Here is a 22,904-nt window from a genome sequence, read left to right on the forward strand (position 1 = left end):
TACGGAAGTTAAAAGGGGGATTTTTTAGTGAGATTTTTTTTCCAGACACCATTGTTTTCCACTAAAAGTCTCCAAACCTCAGTTAGCCCATTTGGATCTCTTGCTGACATCTGCCATTCAGTGCTATTGAACTCCCTGAGCTATCAACAATCCTTTCCTTGGCAAAAATGACAATTCCCCAAATCCCAGTAAGCGAGGTAAAGTGGAAGCTAATTTTATAAGGAAGAGAGATTCATCCATTCAAATAGACCTAACCACAGAGATAGAAATGCTCCTCTTTAAAAACATTTCTTTTTCGATTTCTTTTTTGATTTCTTTTCTATTTATTTTTCACATCTACTTTTTTCTTATTGTGAACATTTCCCCCACTGAGTGATGTGGTTTTGTCTGAGCAATCCTTGAAAGGACCAATTGGTCCTGGAATTCCTTGTGCATATTAAAACTGTAAATCTCCCTGTCCTCTGGAAGAAATCTTCTCCATGCATTTAATAATCAAGTTCATCTTTAATTAATGTGGCGATATCTTGCCACAAAGGTGAGTTCTCTTGTGTTTTCTGATTGCCCTTGAATATTACCTTGAGGTTGAAGCTGGGTCTGTGCATTGATTTCTAGGTACGAGGACTGTCACCAGATCAGCTCTCGTCTTGCCCCAGGGACCAAGCCCTCTCAACAACACTGTGTCTGAAGCCAAGATCAAACTGATGAGAGAGTAAGTAGTGCACCGCCATATTGGGAAGTTGGGGAGGTAGCCCAAGTTACAACAAATATCAGACAACCTTGGGATGTTATTGCAACAGATGCGTTTATGAAAGAGGCCATTTGCCCAAGGACCAATAGCTACACTTGGCTAATTTGAAGTTGAATTGCTTTAGTAAAAAAAAAATCCCATCAAGAAATGCTAAACCTATCTTGTTTGAATTCCTTTTTGGAGTCACTGGAGGATAGATACCCAACAGCTACCCAAATCACTCCTGTCTGAATCCACAGATTTATCTCTGAATTTTTTCTGCTTCCTGTTGTGTTATTGAATAAGTGGGTACACGTCCACTAACCTTGCCACAAAAATCTAATTTTTGTGTTTGTGAGTTTGTTGTTGTGGTGGTGCTATATTATCATCTTGAGCAGCTTGCTCCCAAATTGTAGCTGGGATCAGTAATTTGACAGCAAGGGTTGCAGGGTGAGAAGGTTAAAGGAATTATTACTCAGGCCCCTACCGGCGGCAGATTTGTGGGTGTCTCCCTCCTCTCCACAAGTGTACCTAACTCCCTCCCCCCATTTTTTGTGACTGCAGCAGTCCATAACTAGTGTTTGGGCTCTGAATTCTGGGCCAATGATCAACAAAGAACTCCTCCTCCCCTTTTCTGGAGTGTGTGTGTGTGGGGGGGCGGCATAGAATGAGAAGTAAGGATGGGATCTCATTATGTTGTTCCCCCCAGAACTTCCGCTTTGCTCAAGTGTCTTTATTTCTTTTGAGAACTCCATCATCCTTCTAGTCATTTAGAGTCACCACATCTTGTCAACTTCAGTTCCTCCTTCTGATTTATCCCATGTATCCCATCAGTTATAAGTATTATTGTTTCTACTTCTATAAAATCTCTCATATCAGTTTCCCTTTTCTCTCTACTCACACAGCCACCTCCCTAGCTCAGACCCTCATCTTCTCTTCCCTGGACTCAGAATTGATCTCCATTCTTAATCTCCATTCTTCAGTGCTCTCCCCATCTCATGGCATTCCCCCATACCTGTCAAGGTGATTTTCCTAAAGGAACAAATATAATCACAAGCTCAGTAAACTCCTGTTGATTCTGGAATCAAATGTTATTTCAATTGGGCATCATCCTTTTTAAATTCTGTTTTTGTGTTTTATAATTTTCATAATAATACAGTAGAACCTGTATATAACTTACAATTAAGAAACTAAATACATATTGGAAGGAGAGCTCAAAATTTCTTGTACTGATAAGTTTGTGTTTCAAAATAGTTTGAAGACCACTGATCTAGAGAAAAGTCTGAAAGCAGAACAAAACAAAAATTATTTTCCAATCCAGTACTGATTAATGTAATTATATGCTTTGTACAATCAGATCTTTTATGACCTTATACTAGTATAGAGAAAAGAGCTCGAGAAGAGAATCCAAATACTCAACATCTGTATGACCATGGACAGAACTCAAGCTCTCTGTGCCTCAGTTTCCTCATCTGTAAGAGGAGAAAGTTGAACTGATGGAGAGGCTCTGATATACTTTCTAGCTCTCAATCAAAGAGCTTATGAGAGAAACCAGCAATACCAACTCCAGATATTTGAAAGTGTAGAAATTCAGAATGACTCTAATAATCTTTTCCAGCAACAACACTTAAATTGGAGATCTTTATTAAAACAAAATAAAGCTTTACCAATCTTCAGATTTATAAATCTCAGAAAGGGAGAAATGGGAGACAATATCTCTGAAATGAATAGAAAAGAAAAATATATGGAAAATCATTTGCAGCAAATATGTGAGATCAAACTCTGATATCCAGAATCCACAAGAAACTAATGCATAGCATTAAAGCTAAAAATATACCTTCTCTGATGGATAAGTGGTATAAGGACATAAAAATTTTTCTGAAGAAGATATAAGATAAAATCTTAACCATGAGATGTTGCTTAAAATGTGTGAATAATCATGTAGAGCTACAAATCTAAGAAATTTATGTTACAATGAAATCTAGAATAAAAACAAATTGAGGTAATGGTACTCTATTATATTTGTGGTAGAGCTACAAACTTATTCAAACCCCATACAGAACAATATGAACTTAAACTGACAAATGCATCATCATTTATCATCCTTTAATCTTTTTAATCTATTGCTATTCCATCTTTTAAAAAAAACACAAAAAGAAAAAAAGGTCATATATGTATAAATGTATTCAGTACTATTCAATTTTTAATAGAAATAGGGAACAGATCAACAATTTCATTGATATAGAGAACTTCCATGAGGAAGGTCTCCACATTGATTATGATCTGTGCAACTTAGTAGAGAGTTGCCTAGAACTTTGAGAAGCTAAGTAAACTATCCTATGTCACACAACTGAGACATGTCAGTGGCGAGATTTATAACTGTCTTCCTTTTTTTTTTTTTTTTGGTTTCCATCCATTTTGCCATATTATACCTACAACTTATAGTAAAAAGGAAAAAAATGGAAACTGTTGTTTTTTTCTTGGTTTTTTAAAAAAATATTTTTATTTTCCCCAGTTACATGTAAAGCAATTTTAAAAATTTGTTTTTAAAACTTTGAGGGGAAGCTATATACCGCAGTGGGTAGAATACCACCCCTGGAATCAAGAGGACCTGAGTTTCAAATGTGGGTCTCAGACACTTAGCACTTACTAGCTGTGTGACCCTGGGCAAGTCACTTAACCCAGAAAACAAACAAATAAACAAACAAAAAACTTTGAGTTCCAGATTCTCTCTCCTTCTTCCCACCTCAAGAAGGTTTATGTGAAGAAGGCATATGGGAAGTTATGTAAAACATTTCCAATAAAGCCATGATGTGAAAGAAAACATAGAACTCCAACTGCGCCCCCCAAAAAAACCCTCAAGAAAAATAAAGTAAACAAAAGTAATCTTTAGTCTATATTCAGACACAATCAGTTCTCTCTTTGGATATGGATAGGATTTTTCATAAGTCCTTCAGTGTAGTCATGGATCATTGTATTGCTGAGAATAGTAAAGTAATGCAGTTTATCATCTCACACATTGTTATTACTTTGTACACAGTACATTTCATTTTGCCTGAGTTGATGGAAGACTTTCCAGGTTTTTCTGAGAACATTCTATTCAGCATTTCCCATAGAATAATAATATTCTGTCATAATCACATATCACAGTTTAATCAGCCATTCCTCAAATGATGGGCATCATCTCAATTTCCAATTCTTTGTTCTGAGAGAAAAGCTGCTATAAATTTTTTTGTACATATAGATCCTTTTCCCTTTTTAAAAAAATCTCTTTTGAGATTCATGCATAGTAGTGCTATTATTAAGTCAGAGAATATGCATGATTTTATAAACCTTTGGGAATAGTTTATATTTTTTGATCATTTATCAATTGGAGAATGACTTTTTTTTTCTAAATTTGACTAAATTCCCTATACATTTGAGAAATAAGGCTTTCATCAGAGAAACTTGCTTCAGAATTCTTTTTATAATTACTATTGCTAACTATTATTCTGTTCTCTCTCCTTTCACCCTGATCTTCCTCAAAAGTGTTTTGCTACTGATCTCCCCTTCCCCAATATTTTGATCTTTTGATCAAATTTATGATCTTTTCTATCACCCTTCTTGTATCCTCTTCTTCTCCTACTTTCCTCAGAGTAAGATAGGTCCCTATACCCATATTAAATGTGTATATTATTTCTATTTTGAGCCAATTCTGATGAGAGTAAGGTTCCCTCACTGCCTCTCCCTTCTTCCTATTCTTCTCCACTTTTTCTTGCCTTTATTATGGTAGATGATTTATGCTATTCCATCTCTCCCTTTCTTATTCTCCCAGTCCAGTGTTCTCTCACTCTTTAATTTTATTTTTTAATATTTTATCCCTTCATATTCAACTCACATCTATGTCTTCTCTCTAGATATGCTCCTTCTAATTGTCATAATAATGAGAACGTCCTAATGAGTGACAAGTATCATCCTCCCATGTAGGAATGTAAACTGATAAATCTTATTAAGTTCCTTATGATATCCCTTTCTGATTACCTCCTTATGCTTTTCCTGAGTCTTGTATTTGAAAATCAATATTTTCTATATAGCTCTGATCTTTTCATCATGTATGCTTGAAAATCCTCTATTTCATTGAATATCTACCTTTCCTCCTGAAGGATTATACTCAGTTTTGCTGGGTAGGTGATTCTTGGTTGTCATCCTAGCTCCATTGCTCTCTGGAATATCATATTCCAAGTCCTCTGATCCTTTAATTTAGAAGCTGCTAAATCTTGTATTATCTTGACTGTGGCTCCACTGTATTTGAATTGTTTCTTTCTGGATGCTTGAAATATTTTCTCCTTGAGCTGGGAGTTCTGGAATTTGACTATAATATTCCTAAGAGTTTTCATTTGGGGATCGCTTTCAGGAGATATTTGGTGAATTCTTTCAATTTCTATTTTACTCTCTGGTTCTGAAACATCAGGACAATTTTCCTCGATAATTTTTTGAAAGATGCTGTCTTGGCTCTTTTTTTTTTTTATTTTTTATTTTATTTTTTATTTTTTTTTATTTTAATCATATAAATGTCTTATTTTTTTTCTTTTTTTTAAATTTTTTTTATTTAATAATTACATTATATTGACACTCGTTTCTGTTCCAATTTTTTCCCCCTCCCTCCCTCCACCCCCTCCCCTAGATGGCAAGCAGTCCTTTATATGTTGGATATGTTGCAGTATATCCTAGATACAATATATGTTTGCAGAACCGAACAGTTCTCTTGTTGCGTAGGGAGAATTGGATTCAGAAGGTATAAATAATCTGGGAAGAAAAACAAAAATGCAGATAGTTCACATTCGTTTCCCAGTGTTCTTTCTTTGGGTGTAGCTGCTTTTGTCCGTCATTTATCAATTGAAACTCAGGTCTCTTTGTCAAAGAAATCCACTTCCATCAAAATATGTCCTCATACAATATCGTTGTCGAAGTGTATAATGATCTCCTGGTTCTGCTCATTTCACTCAGCATCAGTTCATGTAAGTCTCGCCAGTCCTCTCTGTATTCATCCTGCTGGTCATTTCTTACAGAACAATAATATTCCATAACATTCATATACCACAATTTACCCAGCCATTCTCCAATTGATGGGCATCCATTCATTTTCCAGTTTTTAGCCACTACAAACAGGGCTGCTACAAACATTTTGGCACATACAGGTCCCTTTCCCTTCTTTAGTATTTCTTTGGGATATAAGCCCAATAGAAACACTGCTGGATCAAAGGGTATGCACAATTTGATAATTTTGGGGGCATAATTCCAGATTGCTCTCCAGAATGGTTGGATTCGTTCACAACTCCACCAACAATGCATTAGTGTCCCAGTTTTCCCGCATCCCCTCCAACATTCATCATTATTTTTTCCTGTCATCTTAGCCAATCTGACAGGTGTGTAGTGGTATCTCAGAGTTGTCTTAATTTGCATTTCTCTGATCAATAATGATTTGGAACACTCTTTCATATGAGTGGTAATAGTTTCAATCTCATCCTCTGAAAATTGTCTGTTCATATCCTTTGACCATTTATCAATTGGAGAATGGCTTGATTTCTTATAAATTTGAGTCAGTTCTCTATATATTTTGGAAATGAGGCCTTTATCAGAACCTTTAACTGTGAAAATGTTTTCCCAGTTTGTTGCTTCCCTTCTAATCTTGTTTGCATTAGTTTTATTTGTACACAGGCTTTTTAATTTGATGTAATCGAAATTTTCTATTCTGTGATCAGTAATGGTCTCTAGTTCATCTTTGGTCACAAATTTCTTTCTCCTCCACAAGTCTGAGAGATAAACTATTCTATGTTCCTCTAATTTATTTATAGTCTCGTTCTTTATGCCTAGGTCATAGACCCATTTTGATCTTATCTTGGTATATGGTGTTAAGTGTGGGTCCATGCCTAATTTCTGCCATACTAATTTCCAATTATCCCAGCAGTTTTTATCAAATAATGAATTCTTTTCCCAGAAGTTAGGGGCTTTGGGTTTGTTAAACACTAGATTGCTATAATTGACTATTCTGTCTTGTGAGCCTAGCCTTTTCCACTGATCCACTAATCTATTTCTTAGCCAATACCAAATGGTTTTGGTGACTGCTGCTTTATAATATAATTTTAGATCAGGTACAGCTAGGCCACCTTCATTTGATTTTTTTTTCATTAATTCCCTTGAGATTCTCGACTTTTTATTGTTCCATATGAATTTTGTTGTTATTTTTTCTAGATCAATAAAATATTTTCTTGGAAGTCTGATTGGTATAGCACTAAATAAATAGATTAGTTTAGGGAGTATTGTCATCTTTATTATGTTCGCTCGGCCGATCCAAGAGCACTTAATATTTTTCCAATTATTTAAGTCTGACTTTATTTGTGTGGAGACTTTTTTATAATTTTGCTCATATAATTCCTGACTTTCCTTTGGTAGATAGATTCCCAAATATTTTATGGTATCAACAGTTATTCTGAATGGAATTTCTCTTTGTCTTGGCTCTTTTTTATCATAGTTGTCAGGTAGATCAATAATTTTTAAATTATCTCTTCTGGATCTATTTTCCATGCCAGATGTTTTCCAATGAGATATTTCTTTTTTTTTTTTTTTCTTTTTTTTTTTTTTTTTTTGCATTTTATTTTATTTTATTTTATTTTTTTATTTTTTTTTATAATAAATTTTATTTTATTTAATAATAACTTCGCATTGACAGAATCCATGCCAGGATAATTTCTACACGACATTATCCCTTGCAATCACTTATGTTTCGTTTTTTCCCCTCCCTCCCTCCTCCCCCACCCCAGGATGGCAAGCAGTCCTATATATGCTAAACATGTTGCAGTATATCCTAGATACAATACATATTTGCAGAACCAAACAGTTCTCTTGTTGCACAGGGAGAATTGGATTCAGAAGGTAAAAATAACTCGGGAATAAAATCAAAAATGCAAATAGTTCACATTCATTTCCCAGTATTCCTTCTTTGGGTGTAGCTGTTTCTGTCCATCATTTCTCCAATGAAACTCAGTTAAGTCTCTTTGTCAGAGAAATCCACTTCCATCAGAATACATCCTCATACAATATCGTTGTCGAAGTGTATAATGATCTCCTGGTTCTGCTCATTTCACTCAGCATCAGTCCATGTAGGTCTCTCCAAGCCTCTCTGTATTCATCCTGCTGGTCATTCCTTACAGAGCAATAATATTCCATAACATTCATATACCACAATTTACCCAGCCATTCTCCAATTGATGGGCATCCATTCATTTTCCAGTTTCTAGCCACTACAAACAGGGCTGCTACAAACATTTTGGCACATACAGGTCCCCTTCCCTTTTTTAGTATCTCTTTGGGGTATAAGCCCAATAGAAACACTGCTGGATCAAAGGGTATGCACAGTTTGATAACACCAATGAGATATTTCACATTGTTTTCTATTTTGTTATTTTTTTGAGTTTTTTGTTGTTTCTTAATTTATCATTAAATCATTCGTTTCCATTTGCTCAATTCTAATTTTTCAAGGAATTATTTTCCTCAGTGAACTTTTGTACTTCCTCTACCATTTGGCCAATTTTGTTTGAGACATTCTTCTCCTCATTAACTGTTTGTATTTCCTTTTGCATCACTCTTATTTCTCTTCCCAATTTTTCCTTTGTCTCTTTTACTTGATTTTCAAAGCCCTTTTGAGCTCTTCCATGATCTGAGACAAATTCTTATTTTCTGGGAGACTTTGGATGTAAGAGCTTTGACTTCGTTATCTTCTCTGAGTGTGTGTTTTGATATTCCTTGCCACCACAGTAGCTTTCAGTGATTAGAATTTTTTTCTATTGTTTTTTCATTTTCCCAGCCTGTTACTTGACATTTAATTCTCTGTTAAAATGGGGCTCTGTTTCCAGGGTGTCCCAAGCTTCAGGGGGTTTATGCAGCTGTTTTCAGAGATCCTTCTAGGAATCTGACCACAAACATTGTTTTCTGCCCTACAGTTGGAAGGAAGGTCCCTGACTCACTGTGACTGTACTTTCTAATGTGTTAAAACAGTAGAGTTCTTCCTCAGTGCTAGTAAAGAGACCTCCTGTGGGCTGAGGCTTCCGGAAGCTGCCCCTGCCATCCCCTCCTCCTGGTTTGCTGGTTTCCCAGGGCCCTCTCCAAAACTGTTTTGAGGAATTGAGGAATGATTAAACACTATATGTACATACATTATACATAGAAATACCGATATAATGGAATATTATGGTGATGACAGCAAATGATAAATTTGAAACATGTAATGAAATGTGGAAAGACTTAGTGTAGTGATGCAAAGTGAGATCAGCAGAATTAGAACTATAGTGAAAAAGTGAAAATGAAGGAAAATTCGGAGGTATTAAAATTTCAGCTAGCCTAGAAGGAGAGGCAAACTTTTTTTTCTTTTTGTTTGTTGTTTGTTATACTGAAAGGACTTTAGGCAAGTGTTTCCTCTATTTTATGGTATGTTTGTTTGATTATTAGGTTTAAAATTTAATTTTAATTATATATATGTATACATATGTGTATACATGCCTATGTAGGTATGTAAATAAGGTAATTCTTTGATTTTATCTTGATGAATTTCATTCCTTTGATGGATTTGGGAGTTTTTTTTGTCTTTTTTTTTCCATCTTTGAATTCAGTAAATCTGAATTGGAAACCATAAGGAAAGGTCATCAACAGCAATATGGAGTAACTAAATGAAGAAGGATTCCTCTAGCTCTTGAATTTCATAATTCAATAATGTGGATTTCAAGTGCATGTTTCTTAGTATTTTCTTGACAGCTGCACTTTAGCCTGGCATAAATTTAAATCTAGCAATGAATGACACCGTCAAGTACGGCAGTGAGGAGCCAAGGTAATGTGGGATATTTTCTTTTACAGAATTTTGGTAAAACAAATCAAACCTGGATTCTCAGTCATCAGCTCATGGTCCACAAGAGCTGAAGACTTGTACCTTCTTTCTTGGGTAGACCTCTTTGGACTTTTGCTTTATGGCAGTTAGGTAGTACAGGGAATAGAGTGCTGGGCCTGGAATCAGGAACACCTGAATTCAAATTCTGATTCTATAGTTATTAGCTCTATGACTTTAGGCATCTTGAGCCCTGAGGCTTTCCCAACCTCAGCTTTCTCATCTTTAAAATATCACAGGGAAGTTGTAGGGATTTTTAAGCCATGTAAAGTACTTTGCAACTTTATAAGTGTTTATCATCATCATTATCAATCATCCTTCCATGTCCATATTTGGAGTTACACAATCAGAGACTTTCATTCCCTTTATAATAGTTATACTATTTTTCAAATAATTTTTTCTGACTTATAATTACGTCATTTCAAATGAATCCAATTACACCTCTTAACATGAAAAGTACCTGAAGAATTTCTCTCTCAGCTGGGGAAGAGGCTGGAAATTACTCTTCTCACCTTTGGTCTTGATTGTGTTAATTCAGCCTGTGATTAGCTGCTCTACAAGAAATGAGTCAAAATGCTTGATTAATCCCATTTTCTCAAGGAGGTCACCATGAGACTGTTCCTGTTTCCACAGGCAAGAGCATACTCTCTCTCCCTTCCCCTTCCTTTTATATCTTCTGCTTTCAAACACAAGATGAAGACAGAATTAATGCACATTAGAATTCATCATTTCCAGTGGAAGCGGGATAAAAAACTAAACTCTTGGTGTTCAAAAACAACAACTACAATTATTGAAGCTCTGGTTTAGGAGTCTCCAGTGTGAGTAGACTATATTTATAGATCTCCAAACTGGCCATCCTAGAAGATATCATCATCCTATCTCCTAAATTCCTTGTACCCAATGGGGGAAAAATGCAGCAATTTTTCTCCCCTGGTTCGATAAGTGATTGTCAGCAAACACCTCCTTACCCTAATCTTGATGAATCATATTAACACTTCAGAGAAATAAAAAAAAGATCTTTTGTATAAAAGAGGCTGTTATACAGCCTCCCTTCTACAAAGTTAAGTCCTTAATCTCAGTGCCTCTGTTGTATGTGGGAGAATCCAGAGAATGAGGAAACTGTAGAAAGTGACTGAAGCTCCGTGCTCCAGAATCCCACTCCTGTTGAAGCATGTGGAAATATCATTTAGTTGGGCAATTTAAGGAGAAAGAAGAGTAGATACTATTGCTGGGTGGATGCAAGATTGGCCATTACCTTGAAGCTTTTGGGCAGATTTGGTTGGACAGACAGAGGAATATAGCTGGAGCTGTGGATGTAACTCAGAGAATCTTTTCTCCCATAAGCATTTTAGATGCTGATCCGCTGAAAAGGCAACTAACTGTAGAGAAATTGGGGAATGTCTGGGAGTCTTGGGCAACAGTTCTTGCTATCTACCCTGAAGTACAGAGGATTATTCATCAGAAGGGCAAGTCTGTGATACACAGTAATTCAAATACAGCCTAAAGGGGGTTCATCTGATTTATTTGAAGCTGAGCACAAAACAGTTGATTTAGCAAGAGACCAAATGTGAACAGTGATCCAAGAGGTGCAGCCCTGGGTAGTTTCTGCTAAATCCTGCGCTCTGAATAGTTTAATTGACATAAGATAACAAGTCTTGGCTCTAGTTTCTCAGTGTCTGAAGAACACTTGAGAATGGAAAGACAATTCAAGTGAGGCATTTAGGTGACCGATACTGATCTAGCCAAGTAGAAGATTATTAGCTGATGGTCAAGGCTACTACCAGCAAAATTTGCCACTGAGGGTGAATTCACAGAATACATCTGGTATAGGAAACATGACACAAGCACAGCTCAAAAATTTAAGACAGATTAAGACAAAAAAATTAAGTTACAGATGAACAGGTAGAAGGCAGAGCCCTGAAGATCTTGGCTCCTTCAGGCAGAGACCCTGGGACATTGTGAGAGATTCCTGTTGGCAGATTTCAGATTTGGTGGAAAAGCAGCAGAGCAGAGCTGGGCCAGGTTATGGAGGAGCTCACGTGAGAAGTAAAGGAGAGAAGGAATGCTTTGGGGGGCTTGCTATTTCTATTTTAATTTAAAAAAATTATACACGTATACCCTCAAATTTTAAATCACTATTTTTAGCTGCTCTAGGAAAGCTTGTTTCTGAATTTTAGAACTCTAGAGCGAAGTCCTTTTCACCCAACTCAGTTGTTTTGTGACTGATGCAGGAAAACTTATTCTGCAGCTATCCTTGTATTTATATTTACCCTGTCTGGCACCAAAATAACCACTAACTCCATATTAAACTACTTCTCAGTCATGACATGAGTCTCTGCCCCCATCTCCCACTCTATATGTGGTATCTGCCAGATTCACTGGACACTGATTGGGAGCAAGAGTGCTTTAAACTATACAGAAGAGAAAAACCCACTTAAGAGACTTGAACAGAGTTAGAACTTGAGAATCGAACTAATGAATTTGTATTCTATGCAAAATATCTCTTTTTCATGCAGCTCTGAGTTTCAGAGGTCACTTGAAAGAATGAGATCGAGTTAATGATGAGGTTGCCAAGGGAATTCTCTCTTGATTAGGGAAACATGATGCACAGAGATACCACGTCTCTGCAAGATTTCCCTTTTTCCCCTCTGTTGACTATGAGGAAGATTAGATATAGAGACTGTGAACAAAGATTTTAGAAGGTCAAATAAAGTTTCTGCTTAGAAGAAATACTGATACTTTCTCCTGATACTAAGTAAGCAGATAGTTGTTTTTTATGACAAAATAACTAAGGTGGAACAAAGTTAAGAATAATAATATCTCAAAATTAAATAAACTGATTTTACAAAAGAGGGAACTAATTTCAGAAACACTATGTCTTATTCAAGGTCACAGCTGATTTCCTCACTTTAATGAAAGATACAGTCTAGGGTAAGATTAAAGAAATACACTTAAGTACAAATTGGATATCTTCTTCTTTTATCCTTCTATTTATCTATTATCTATTATCTTCCATTGTCATCTGACAGCTGAAGTTTAACAGAAAAAGTATTCAGTGTCCCACTGCTTAGGATCAGAGATTTAGCATGGAAAGGGACTTTAGAAACCAGCTGATTTTTGTCAGTGAAGAAACCAAATGCCAGAGTAGTATCACACAGGTCTTAAGTGCTAGAATTTGAATTCAGATCCTCTGATTAAGCACAGGCAGCATTCTTCTCAATCCATCACGTTGAGTCATACTCCAACTCTACTTCTCATGTTTGTATATCCTCTCTTTATAGTTTTCTCTCCCCCTTTCTTTTTCCCCCTCCCTGTCTCTTTCTTTCTCTGTATTTCTCCCTTCTGAGTGTGTCTCTCTCTCCCCCTTTCTCTGTCTCTCTCTGTTTCTCTCTTTGTCTCTGTCTCTGTCTCTCTTTCTTTCTCTCTCTCTTTCTATGTCTGTCTGTCTCTCTGTCTTTTTATCTCTGTCTCTTTCTCTCTCTATCTCTCTGTCTGTTTCTCTGTGTCTGTCTGTCTCTCTCTCTCTCTTTCTCTGTCTCTCTTTCTCTGTCCCTCCTTCCCATTCTCCCCTTTCCTTATCCTCTTTCGTTCTCCCTCCTTCTCTCTTTCATTTTTGCTTAGGTATAGAAAACTTTATGGAAAGATATATAGGAAACATATAACATATAGAAAACAGTAATGGAGTTATAAGATTCAAACTCTGATCGTGCCCTTAAATGGTTTACAATATCACTGGAGGAATAAGATCATTACAACTTTGAAAAGATATCTCTATTAGATACCAGATAAAATACCAGATAAGTAAATGAACAATAAGGTGAGAAAAATGGAAAAGATAAAGCTCATTTCCATGCAAGGAGATCATACCCACCTAAATTTTAGAATGAAACCTTTTCATCCATGGGAATCTTGCATTGTGATTTCCTGTGGGATAGTGAGGCGGTGGATAGCATTCTAGACCTAGAATTGGGAAATTCTAAATTCAAATCCTGCCTCAGACATCTGCTCACTGTGTGACCCTGTACAAGTGTCTCAATCCCTGTCTGTCTCTGTTTCCTCATCTGTAAAATGGGGATAATAGTAGCACCTACTTTTCTCCAAAGTTGTTGTGAAGACATTTGTAAAAGTGTAAAAAAGTCTAAAAGTGCCATGTAATCGCTGGCTATTAGACCAATTCCGAATCCAAGTGTTATTTCTTATTTCTTAGTTATTAGTATAATTTCTTAGCTCATATAGTCTTTTTTTTTTTGGCTGAGGCAATTTAAGTGACTTGCCCAGGGTCACAGAGCTAGGAAGTGTTAAGTATCTGTGGTCATATTTGAACTCAGGCCCTTTTGACTTCAGGGCTAGTGCTCTATCCACTGCCCCAACTAGCTGCCCCCACTTACACAGCTTTGTAAAAGACAATAATTTCAAGAATAAGGTTTGCTCTCAACATTAGACCAAGTCTGTATGAGTAAGCACATCTTGGAATGGGATTCTTAGGCAGGGGAATGCCGTGGAGGGGGCCTGGTAGAGCTTCAGCCTCTATTTCTGCTACTTTGTCACCTTTTTGATTGTCCCTAAGTTCCTTAACTTCCCCAGGTCCTCTGTGAAACGAGGGCTTTGTGTGATGAGGATATTCATGACCCTCTCCAACTCTAAATCTCTGATTCTTTGAAGTGACCAGGAATGGTTCATCCTATCAAATTGAATGTATTAATCAATCAATTAACATTGAGTAAGCAAGCACCTACTATGTGCCAGGCATTGTGCTAAATGCTGGGGATACATGAAGAGACAAAAGAGAGGCCTTCAGGGAGATTACAGATCTGAGTACCCAGTAACAAGGAAGATACCTCCTAGAGATGAGTCCATTCATCTGATCAAAAATTTTCTTTGGCTAATAGATAGTTAATAAAAGCTGTATCTGGTGGAAATAATATTCCAGGCAATTTTATATTTGCATCCACTGTCTAGATCCTTAGAAAAATACCTTGTCATTAATTACAAATGATCCTTTTTTTTCTTTTGTTATTTTAGAAGAAATGAATGGGGGGTTGATTGGATCTTTCTTTAATAATGCTCTTGTTTGTCTCTCCACTTCCACACAGACAGCTCAGTTTGATCTCTGCTGTCTCTGTGTTCTTCTTGGACCTTACAAAAACAGTTCTTAGGTTTACTCTGCCTTACTAATGTTTTCAATCCTAGTTAAGTACATAAATGGAGTATAATGTTCTTGTATTGTTTTCAATAAGGCTGCACACAGCTTAAACGGTTTCCATTTGCAGAGTAATCAGCATTATTTTGAAACAATTCTTCCTGTTTATGATGTATTTACAATAATTAAGATGGCTGTTTTTAAGACTATTTCCAAATACCTGTAATCTGCTCAGTCCCAACAATTACAGGTCCTGCTGGGTACCACAGGTTGAACAAGAACTCTCAGTGTTCATTGCTTAATTAGTTGAGCTTTGTATATAATGGATTTTCAATCTGCCACTGTAGAACCAAGAGTAGAATTGGGCATGTTTTATTCCCAGCTATGGAAAAGACTAAAGGTGTCTTGGCGAGCTCTGTCCTCTTGGTTTTGTCCCCAGGCCCTCAATGAGAAAGCTTTGATTATGGGGCATTTGAATGTTGAAAAAAAAAAGGTATGGATCCCTTCCTGGTGTTGATCTCTCCCAGCTTGTTGTTTTATGCATGCTAACTTTTGATCTACTTCCCCAAATTCTGCCTTCCATGTTCATTGATCCCCACAGATACTCACATCTTAGATGCTGTTCTGGGAATCCAGATATCCAGCCTTGCAACTTTGCCACTGAAAACCTCAAAGCTTTAGTCTTCCCACTTGCTGCTGTTGTATGTTCCTATTAATAATAATAGTTAGCATTCGTATCGTGATTGTACTTTAAAATTACTATCTCATTTAATTATCACAAGGACCATGGGAGGGGGTGTTATGATTATTCCTGTTTTACAGATGAGGAAACTGAGGCAAACACACTGAGTGACCTTCCCAGGGTCACAGCAAGTGAGAATCTGAAGCCAGATTTGAAAATAGCTCTTCCTGAATTGAAGCATTATCCTTCACTTTTTAATATCAGAACATACTTCCAAGCCCTTTCACTACAGCCTCTGCCCTTTCTTGAAAGTCTCCCAGCCCAACAAAAGGCATTCCAGTCCTGGAGAGATCCAGATAGAAAAAAGTGTCCTCAAAATCCACATGACCCCCAGTGGAGGAGAAACCTCAGAAGAGCCCTAGACTTGAGGTGCTTCCTGGCGGTTCTCCAAAGATAGCTTTGCAGAATGGTGGACAATGCAGGTCTGGGAGTCAGTCTTACCCCTCATCAATGGGATTGATTGCCCTAGGGCCATCCCTGAGAAAGCTTTGATTATGGGGCATTTGAATGTTGAAAAAAAAAAGGTATGGATCCCTTCCTGGTGTTGATCTCTCCCAGCTTGTTGTTTTATGCATGCTAACTTTTGATCTACTTCCCCAAATTCTGCCTTCCATGTTCATTGATCCCCACAGATACTCACATCTTAGATGCTGTTCTGGGAATCCAGATATCCAGCCTTGCAACTTTGCCACTGAAAACCTCAAAGCTTTAGTCTTCCCACTTGCTGCTGTTGTATGTTCCTATTAATAATAATAGTTAGCATTCGTATCGTGATTGTACTTTAAAATTACTATCTCATTTAATTATCACAAGGACCATGGGAGGGGGTGTTATGATTATTCCTGTTTTACAGATGAGGAAACTGAGGCAAACACACTGAGTGACCTTCCCAGGGTCACAGCAAGTGAGAATCTGAAGCCAGATTTGAAAATAGCTCTTCCTGAATTGAAGCATTATCCTTCACTTTTTAATCATCAGAACATACTTCCAAGCCCTTTCACTACAGCCTCTGCCCTTTCTTGAAAGTCTCCCAGCCCAACAAAAGGCATTCCAGTCCTGGAGAGATCCAGATAGAAAAAAGTGTCCTCAAAATCCACATGACCCCCAGTGGAGGAGAAACCTCAGAAGAGCCCTAGACTTGAGGTGCTTCCTGGCGGTTCTCCAAAGATAGCTTTGCAGAATGGTGGACAATGCAGGTCTGGGAGTCAGTCTTACCCCTCATCAATGGGATTGATTGCCCTAGGGCCATCCCTGAGCATAGAGTCTTTCCTGGTGCCTTGATGGTCCAGATTTGCACCTATCTTAAGGTGTGGGCCAGAACCCCATTCCCGGGAGAACCATTTAGCACGCTGGTGGTGTACTACTCAGTAGAGAGTGTCGAATGATTTGCCACAATTTTTTGAGTTTCATGAGCGCTCCCACTCAGTTATGGGACTGGTTGTAATCTCTTGGGTGGATCCATCCCAGAATGAGACTCTTTTTAGTTCCACTTGTAATCATAGGATACTCTAAAGCCAGTCGAACTCAGAGACCATTGTCCAAGTTTGTAGATGAGGAAACTGATGTCATTGGAACTTGTTAGAAGAGCTGACCAAGGTCAGAAAGGTAATAGAAGAATTGGGATTAAAAAGTCAAGAACTCTGTAGCTGTGGTTGTCTTTAATGTGTGAAAGATTGGGATTGGGGGAGTTTTTCTTCCTTCTGTGGGTCAACAATAAAAGGTTAGATCCTTGGAAGAACAAATTAACTCTTTCATGAAACAAAGGTACCAATTCAATGAGAAATTAGGATGTACATAATATATTTCTTAATTTACAAAAATCCATCCTGGGCATAGGAGAGGCGGTTTGTCATTGGGAAAAGGAGGCCATCCTTGGAGTCTGAAGGCCTGTGGCTCTGACACATCCTGACCCTGTGATCTGGGCAAATCATTTAATCCTCAGGGGTTCAATATAACTCAAAAAGATGATTATTTGCCAAGCTGGTTCTGATTTTTCCTGGTATAGTTTTTCTCATCGGCAATTCCTTTTACTGATGAAGGCGTAGGTCTGGATCCCCCAGTCCTCAGATTATTATTAATTTTCTTTTCTGTAAAATTTGTGCAAGTGCACTTTCACCTTTCTTTGTATTCCTTGTGCTTAGCACAATGGGCATAGTAGGTGCTATATAAATAGTTATTGACTGACTGGTCCCAATCCGATTGGAACAGGAGCTTTGACCTGCTCCATTTCTGACCTCTGGGCTACTCTACTTTTTCAAAGATAACTGGTACAAATTCCACCCTCCCCATACCAGAAACCCATCACATTAATGTGAACCTCGGTGTGTTCAGCATATCAGTTTAGCCCCCAGAATCCCTGAGCTCAAGTAATCGCCATCCTCAGTTTCCCTGCTGGCAGAGATAGCACCACCATCCCTGGGCCCCTCCTCAACTGTTTCTCCAACCAACCACTCTTCTTGGCTCTGATAATTCTGTGCCATTCAGACTAACAAAGTTGCCTTCAGTCCTGTTCAGTCACCTCTTCAGGAAAGAAAACACAAAATAGAAAACGGGCCCATTTCTATGTGGAGATCCAGGCAGGGTCAAGTGATCATTTCTCTTCCCTTTATCTCCTTCGTGGGAGACTAGAAATGGAGTGCTTGAACATGGAAGAAGTCTAGCCAGCATAGTTATCAACCACTGATTTCACTGAATTTTCAATGAAATAATACTCTGCTTTCTTTATGGAGATGGAGGGTGGGGGGACAATAAAGACTCTATTTCATCTCTTTACCTACATTTAAATGTTATGTCCTTTCAGTTCTGGGCTACCATTTGGCCAGAAGCATCCCGAGAGATCATCATCTTTGTTACATTGCTCTTGTCTTGCCATTATCTTAAGGATCTGCTTCTAATTTTGCTCATTGGCATTTTCTGTCCTTCTCTAACAATCAGTCACTAGAGTGATTTGAATATCTCTGTTTTCAACCTTTGTGCATCAAAAACTTAAATCCTGGGGCAGCTGGGTGGCGCAGTGGATAGAGTACCAGCCTTGGGTCAGGAGGACTCAAGTTCAAATCTGGCCTCAGAGACTTAACATTTCTTGGCTGTGTGACCCTGGGCAAGTCACTTAACCCCAATTGCCTCAGCAAAACAAACAAACAAAAAAACAACCAAACAACAACAACAACAACAACGACAAAAACCATGCATCCTTAGTGAAAACAGGTCAGGGCACAGGCAGGAAAGAAAGGCTTTGAAAATTTCAAGAAGGGTCATGGATCCTGAGTTTCATGATGTCTCCCAAGGGGAAACTGGTAATTTGTAGGTTGTTGGTACAGTCAATTCTCCAACCTTAAGAAGTTGGCTTCGTCCTTTAAAAAATATATTAAAATGACTTAGATTCAAGAGAAGCAGATGGGAGAAAGCAGCCTACTCCTACTGCCAGATAGATCCAAGGATTCCCTTTCTTTCTTGCAACGCTCAAAATTTCCCCCAGATTTAGTCCAGGGCATTCTTAAAACTCTATAGAAAGCTTTTACTTGTGCAATTAAACTTTCCTAAAATTTGCAAGCCATTCTTTCAGTCAGATAAATACTCATTTGGAGAAACAAGATTTTTTTTTTCCTTTGAATGCCTTTTTCTGCCCTTTCTATTTTAATAATAGCAATAAAAATAGCTGGCGTGTAGGAAGTACTTCAAGATTTCCAAACTTTTACAAATATGTTATTTCATTTAATCCTTCCTCATAACCTTGCAAAGTATAAAATACCCCCATTTAACAGAAGAGCAAACTGAGCTAAAAGGATTTCAGTGGCTTGTTGAGGGTCACAAACTAGTAAGTATATGAGGCAAAGAAATCAAATCCTCCTGACTCCATGTCCAACACTACTCACTGTATAACCTAGCTGCCTTCATTTTATAGTAATAATTGCCTGACCATCCCAACAAATTCTGGAGCTGTGAAACAGCAAAAGTGAATTTTTCTAGTCCCGCCTTAGCGTTTATTGAGTACTTGTTGTTTGCTGTTGAGAACAGCTGTTCGGTGCCACGAAAAGTCACAGTACAAATAGAAATTATAGTTCCTGTCCTTGGAGGACTTATACTCCAATGTATGTTGGTAGATCTCAGAAGTGGAAGGACCGCAGAGGCTGCATACTCCAACTTGTAGGTGAACATGAGTTAACGCTTAAATACTCCCAGTAAGTGATCACCCAGCCTCTGCCTGAATACTATTAGTGATGGGAAGCTCATTATTTTCTGAGGCAGACCATTCCATTGCTGGACAGCTCTAGTTGTTATGGAGTTTTTACTCACAATATAATTTTGGGGGGCAGTTGGAATTAAGTGATTTGTCCGGGGTGACACAGTTAGTTGATAAGTGTCTGAGATCATATTTGAATACAAGTCTCCCAGCTCCAGGAACGGTACTCCACTTGCATACCCAGCTGCCCCTTTCCCACATCATTCTAAAACAACTTCTCCAAATTCTGCTGAGTTCAATGTGAATGAAAGTAATGGTTACCACTGGTTTTTATTCAAAATGTATAAATATTAAAGCCATTCCCACACATAAAAAGGGAGAAAAATGCAGATATTTATATTAATGATCTCTGGATCAAATTAACAGGGATCCCCTTGATTGATTTAATGAATAGATTTACCTCTGAAGATGTTAATGAACTGTGTTTTGGTTGCTTGTGTTTATGATCACTGTTTAATTGAGGATTATTAAAACACGAATTGTACTCCATAGTTTTTATGAAAAGCCAGAAGTCGAAGAGCGTCCCGGGCAAACCACAGTGACAGTGTGGCTGGAAGGGCAACAGAGCGAGCAGGTCTCCTTTATGTTCTGGTGCCATGAGAAGATGAGATATATTAGAATACATCCCAGACGCTAAAATCTCACCTACTGGAAATGCTTTAGCATAGATGGTGCTAGCCTAACGCAGTGAAGTAATGCAGGAAAGCCTGGAGTGTACGTAAAACAGACTGAAAACTCAAATTCATTGATCATGTAGTCAATTAGTCAGCTAATATTTTTAAAGTGCATACTATGTGTCAGGAGAGAAAAAAACAGCAAAAGACAGTCCCTCTTCTCTAGGAAGTATAACTTGGGAGGTTGTATGTGTTGGGAGGGGAAGACGACAATATGCAGGCAACTGTTCAAACAATGTATAGGTAGGATAAATTGGAGATAAGCAACAGAGGGAAGGTACTAAGATTAGTGGGGACCAAGTGTCTTGCAGAAAGTGGGATTTTAGCTGAGACTTGAAGGAAGCCAGGAGGCAGAGATGAAGGCATGGGGACCAACCAATGAAAATGTTTGGAGTAACCTTCCCAAGAATAGCCAGGAAGCCATTGTCACTGCACCACAGAATAGGTGGTGGTCCAGAGGGAGGTATAAGAACATTGGTAAGGTAGGAAGGAACCAAGGAACAAAGACTTTAAAAGCCAAGATGATTTTTTATTTGAAACTGGAAACAATTGAAGCTACTGCAATTGATTGAATGGGGGAAAAGGTGGGATGATTTAGTCAGATTTGAGCATGAGGAAGATTGATTTGACAACTCAGGATAGGATGGACTGGAATGGTCAGAAATATGCACCAAAAATACATCAAAACCATATTTCTGGGGTAGCTAAGGGATAAAGTGGATAGAACCCCCTCCCTGGAGTTAGAAGGACCTGAGTTCAAATGTGGCCTCTGATACTTACTAGCTGTATGATCTCAGACAAGTCATTTAAATCCAATGGCCTCAACAAACCAAACCAAAAAGAAACGTTACGTTGCCCAATTAACAAATGGGAAATAAAAAAATGGTAACAAAAACGAATGTGTAAAATGGAATATAGATAATGAAAGTATAGCAGAAATATTCTCAATGCCTTCATTTACCATTGAAAGTGAAAACTAAAAGTTTAAGGTAATTGATACAAAGATCAAATAATGTGACATCCACAAAGTGTTTGCAAACTTGAAAGTGCTATATAAATATAAGGTACTCTTGTGCTTTTCCTAACAAAACTAAAAACAGTTCTCACCCATTACAGCCGAGGATGCTATCTTTTTGTCAGCAATATCTTCAGTAGTAAGTGTACAATCATGTATTGCAAATCAATGTAGGGCAATCAGAAGAAATAATCTAATGTCTAAACTCAGATTAGATAAAATTAGGGCAGAAATTGAAGAGTTACTTAAAACTGAAGAACTTGAAGTTGTTGAAAATCTCTACTTAACACAAGCTCCAGCTGCTATCTGATAATGAAATGCTGGAAAAATAATGCTGACATCTTCAGTGATTTTAAGGAGAATGGAGTTTTGAAAAGCCCCCTCTGAGTTTGGTGGCAGAATCCAATCCCCAGATTAAGTATGCCAGAATGAAAGAATTTTTAAAAAATGGAATCTACCCTCTTATGAACAAATGTATTCTCCTACAATATTTCTTGATTAGTATAAACGCAGTTCAGCATCTGTATCTAATAACCAATGCTGCAGTTATTGCCATGGTAAGGATGGTGGGAGGAAAAGTAAAGCCATTTCAGAATACTTCTAAGGACAAGAATGAAAAAACCGCCATAGCAGAAATAACTTGAAGAAACTCCCAAGATCTGTGGAAAGACAAATAGAAACTTTCATCAGCATTTATCCAGCTAGTCTTTGCCCTAGGAAATGTCCTAAGTTAATGCACTGATTAAAGATAATGAGAAAGGTTCCATGAAGAATGGAATGAGGAAACAAAAGCGCATCCAAAGTTCTTGACTAATAAATGAAAGAGAAAGCTAAAAGTTTTGGGTGATCCATGGTATGACACTAGCCCAAAGAAAAAAAATAAACCATTATCCATCACAAACTACCATTAAGGCCTGAAAAGCAATTAGAGAAGAGAGAAGCACTAAGAAAGACAATATGGGGAAATTTCTGGTCGTCTACATAGTCATGAGAGAAGTCCAGCCTGATGGCATGAGGTCAATAGGATGAATGATAGAATGCTTATGTCAAGGAAGGGGAAGCATCCCTGCAAAACTCTGCAACTCTACAGATGAGACAGAATTAAGCATTCAGAATGGCACATGAATCACCGACTTTCTCCAGTGCTAACTACACCCCATCTTTTTTAATAGAAGGAATCTTATTTTTATTGTCAAAACATGGGAACATCTCTAAACTCCTCTAAAATATAAGACCAGTGTATTTTATACAGAACATTCATAGCTTGTTATTAATTTTTTAAAACAAATTATTCTAAACATCACCCTCCTGATGGCTTTGAAAATTAAGAACAAAGAACAACATACAGGATAGATTGTATTGGCTGAGAAACAGAAAAAGCATACCAAACAGTCTTGGGTTGGGGCACAAGGTGATTAGGGAAGAAATTACTCAAAAGTTTCACAACAT

At 37.6% G+C, this 22,904-nt stretch overlaps 1 protein-coding gene across 1 annotated transcript in view; it reads left to right on the plus strand.

The window, feature by feature from the left end:
• The window catches only part of NEK11 (NIMA related kinase 11), a 272,127-nt gene that overhangs the window by 218,807 nt on the left and 30,416 nt on the right, over positions 1-22,904 (plus strand). The window contains exon 15 of the mRNA XM_051962721.1: positions 613-709. Within this exon, the coding sequence (XP_051818681.1) occupies positions 613-709 (97 nt within the window). The remainder of the gene's footprint in view (positions 1-612; positions 710-22,904) is intronic.

This window comes from Antechinus flavipes, chromosome 5 (assembly GCF_016432865.1).
Source record: "Antechinus flavipes isolate AdamAnt ecotype Samford, QLD, Australia chromosome 5, AdamAnt_v2, whole genome shotgun sequence".
NCBI classification, from domain to species: Eukaryota; Metazoa; Chordata; class Mammalia; order Dasyuromorphia; family Dasyuridae; genus Antechinus; species Antechinus flavipes.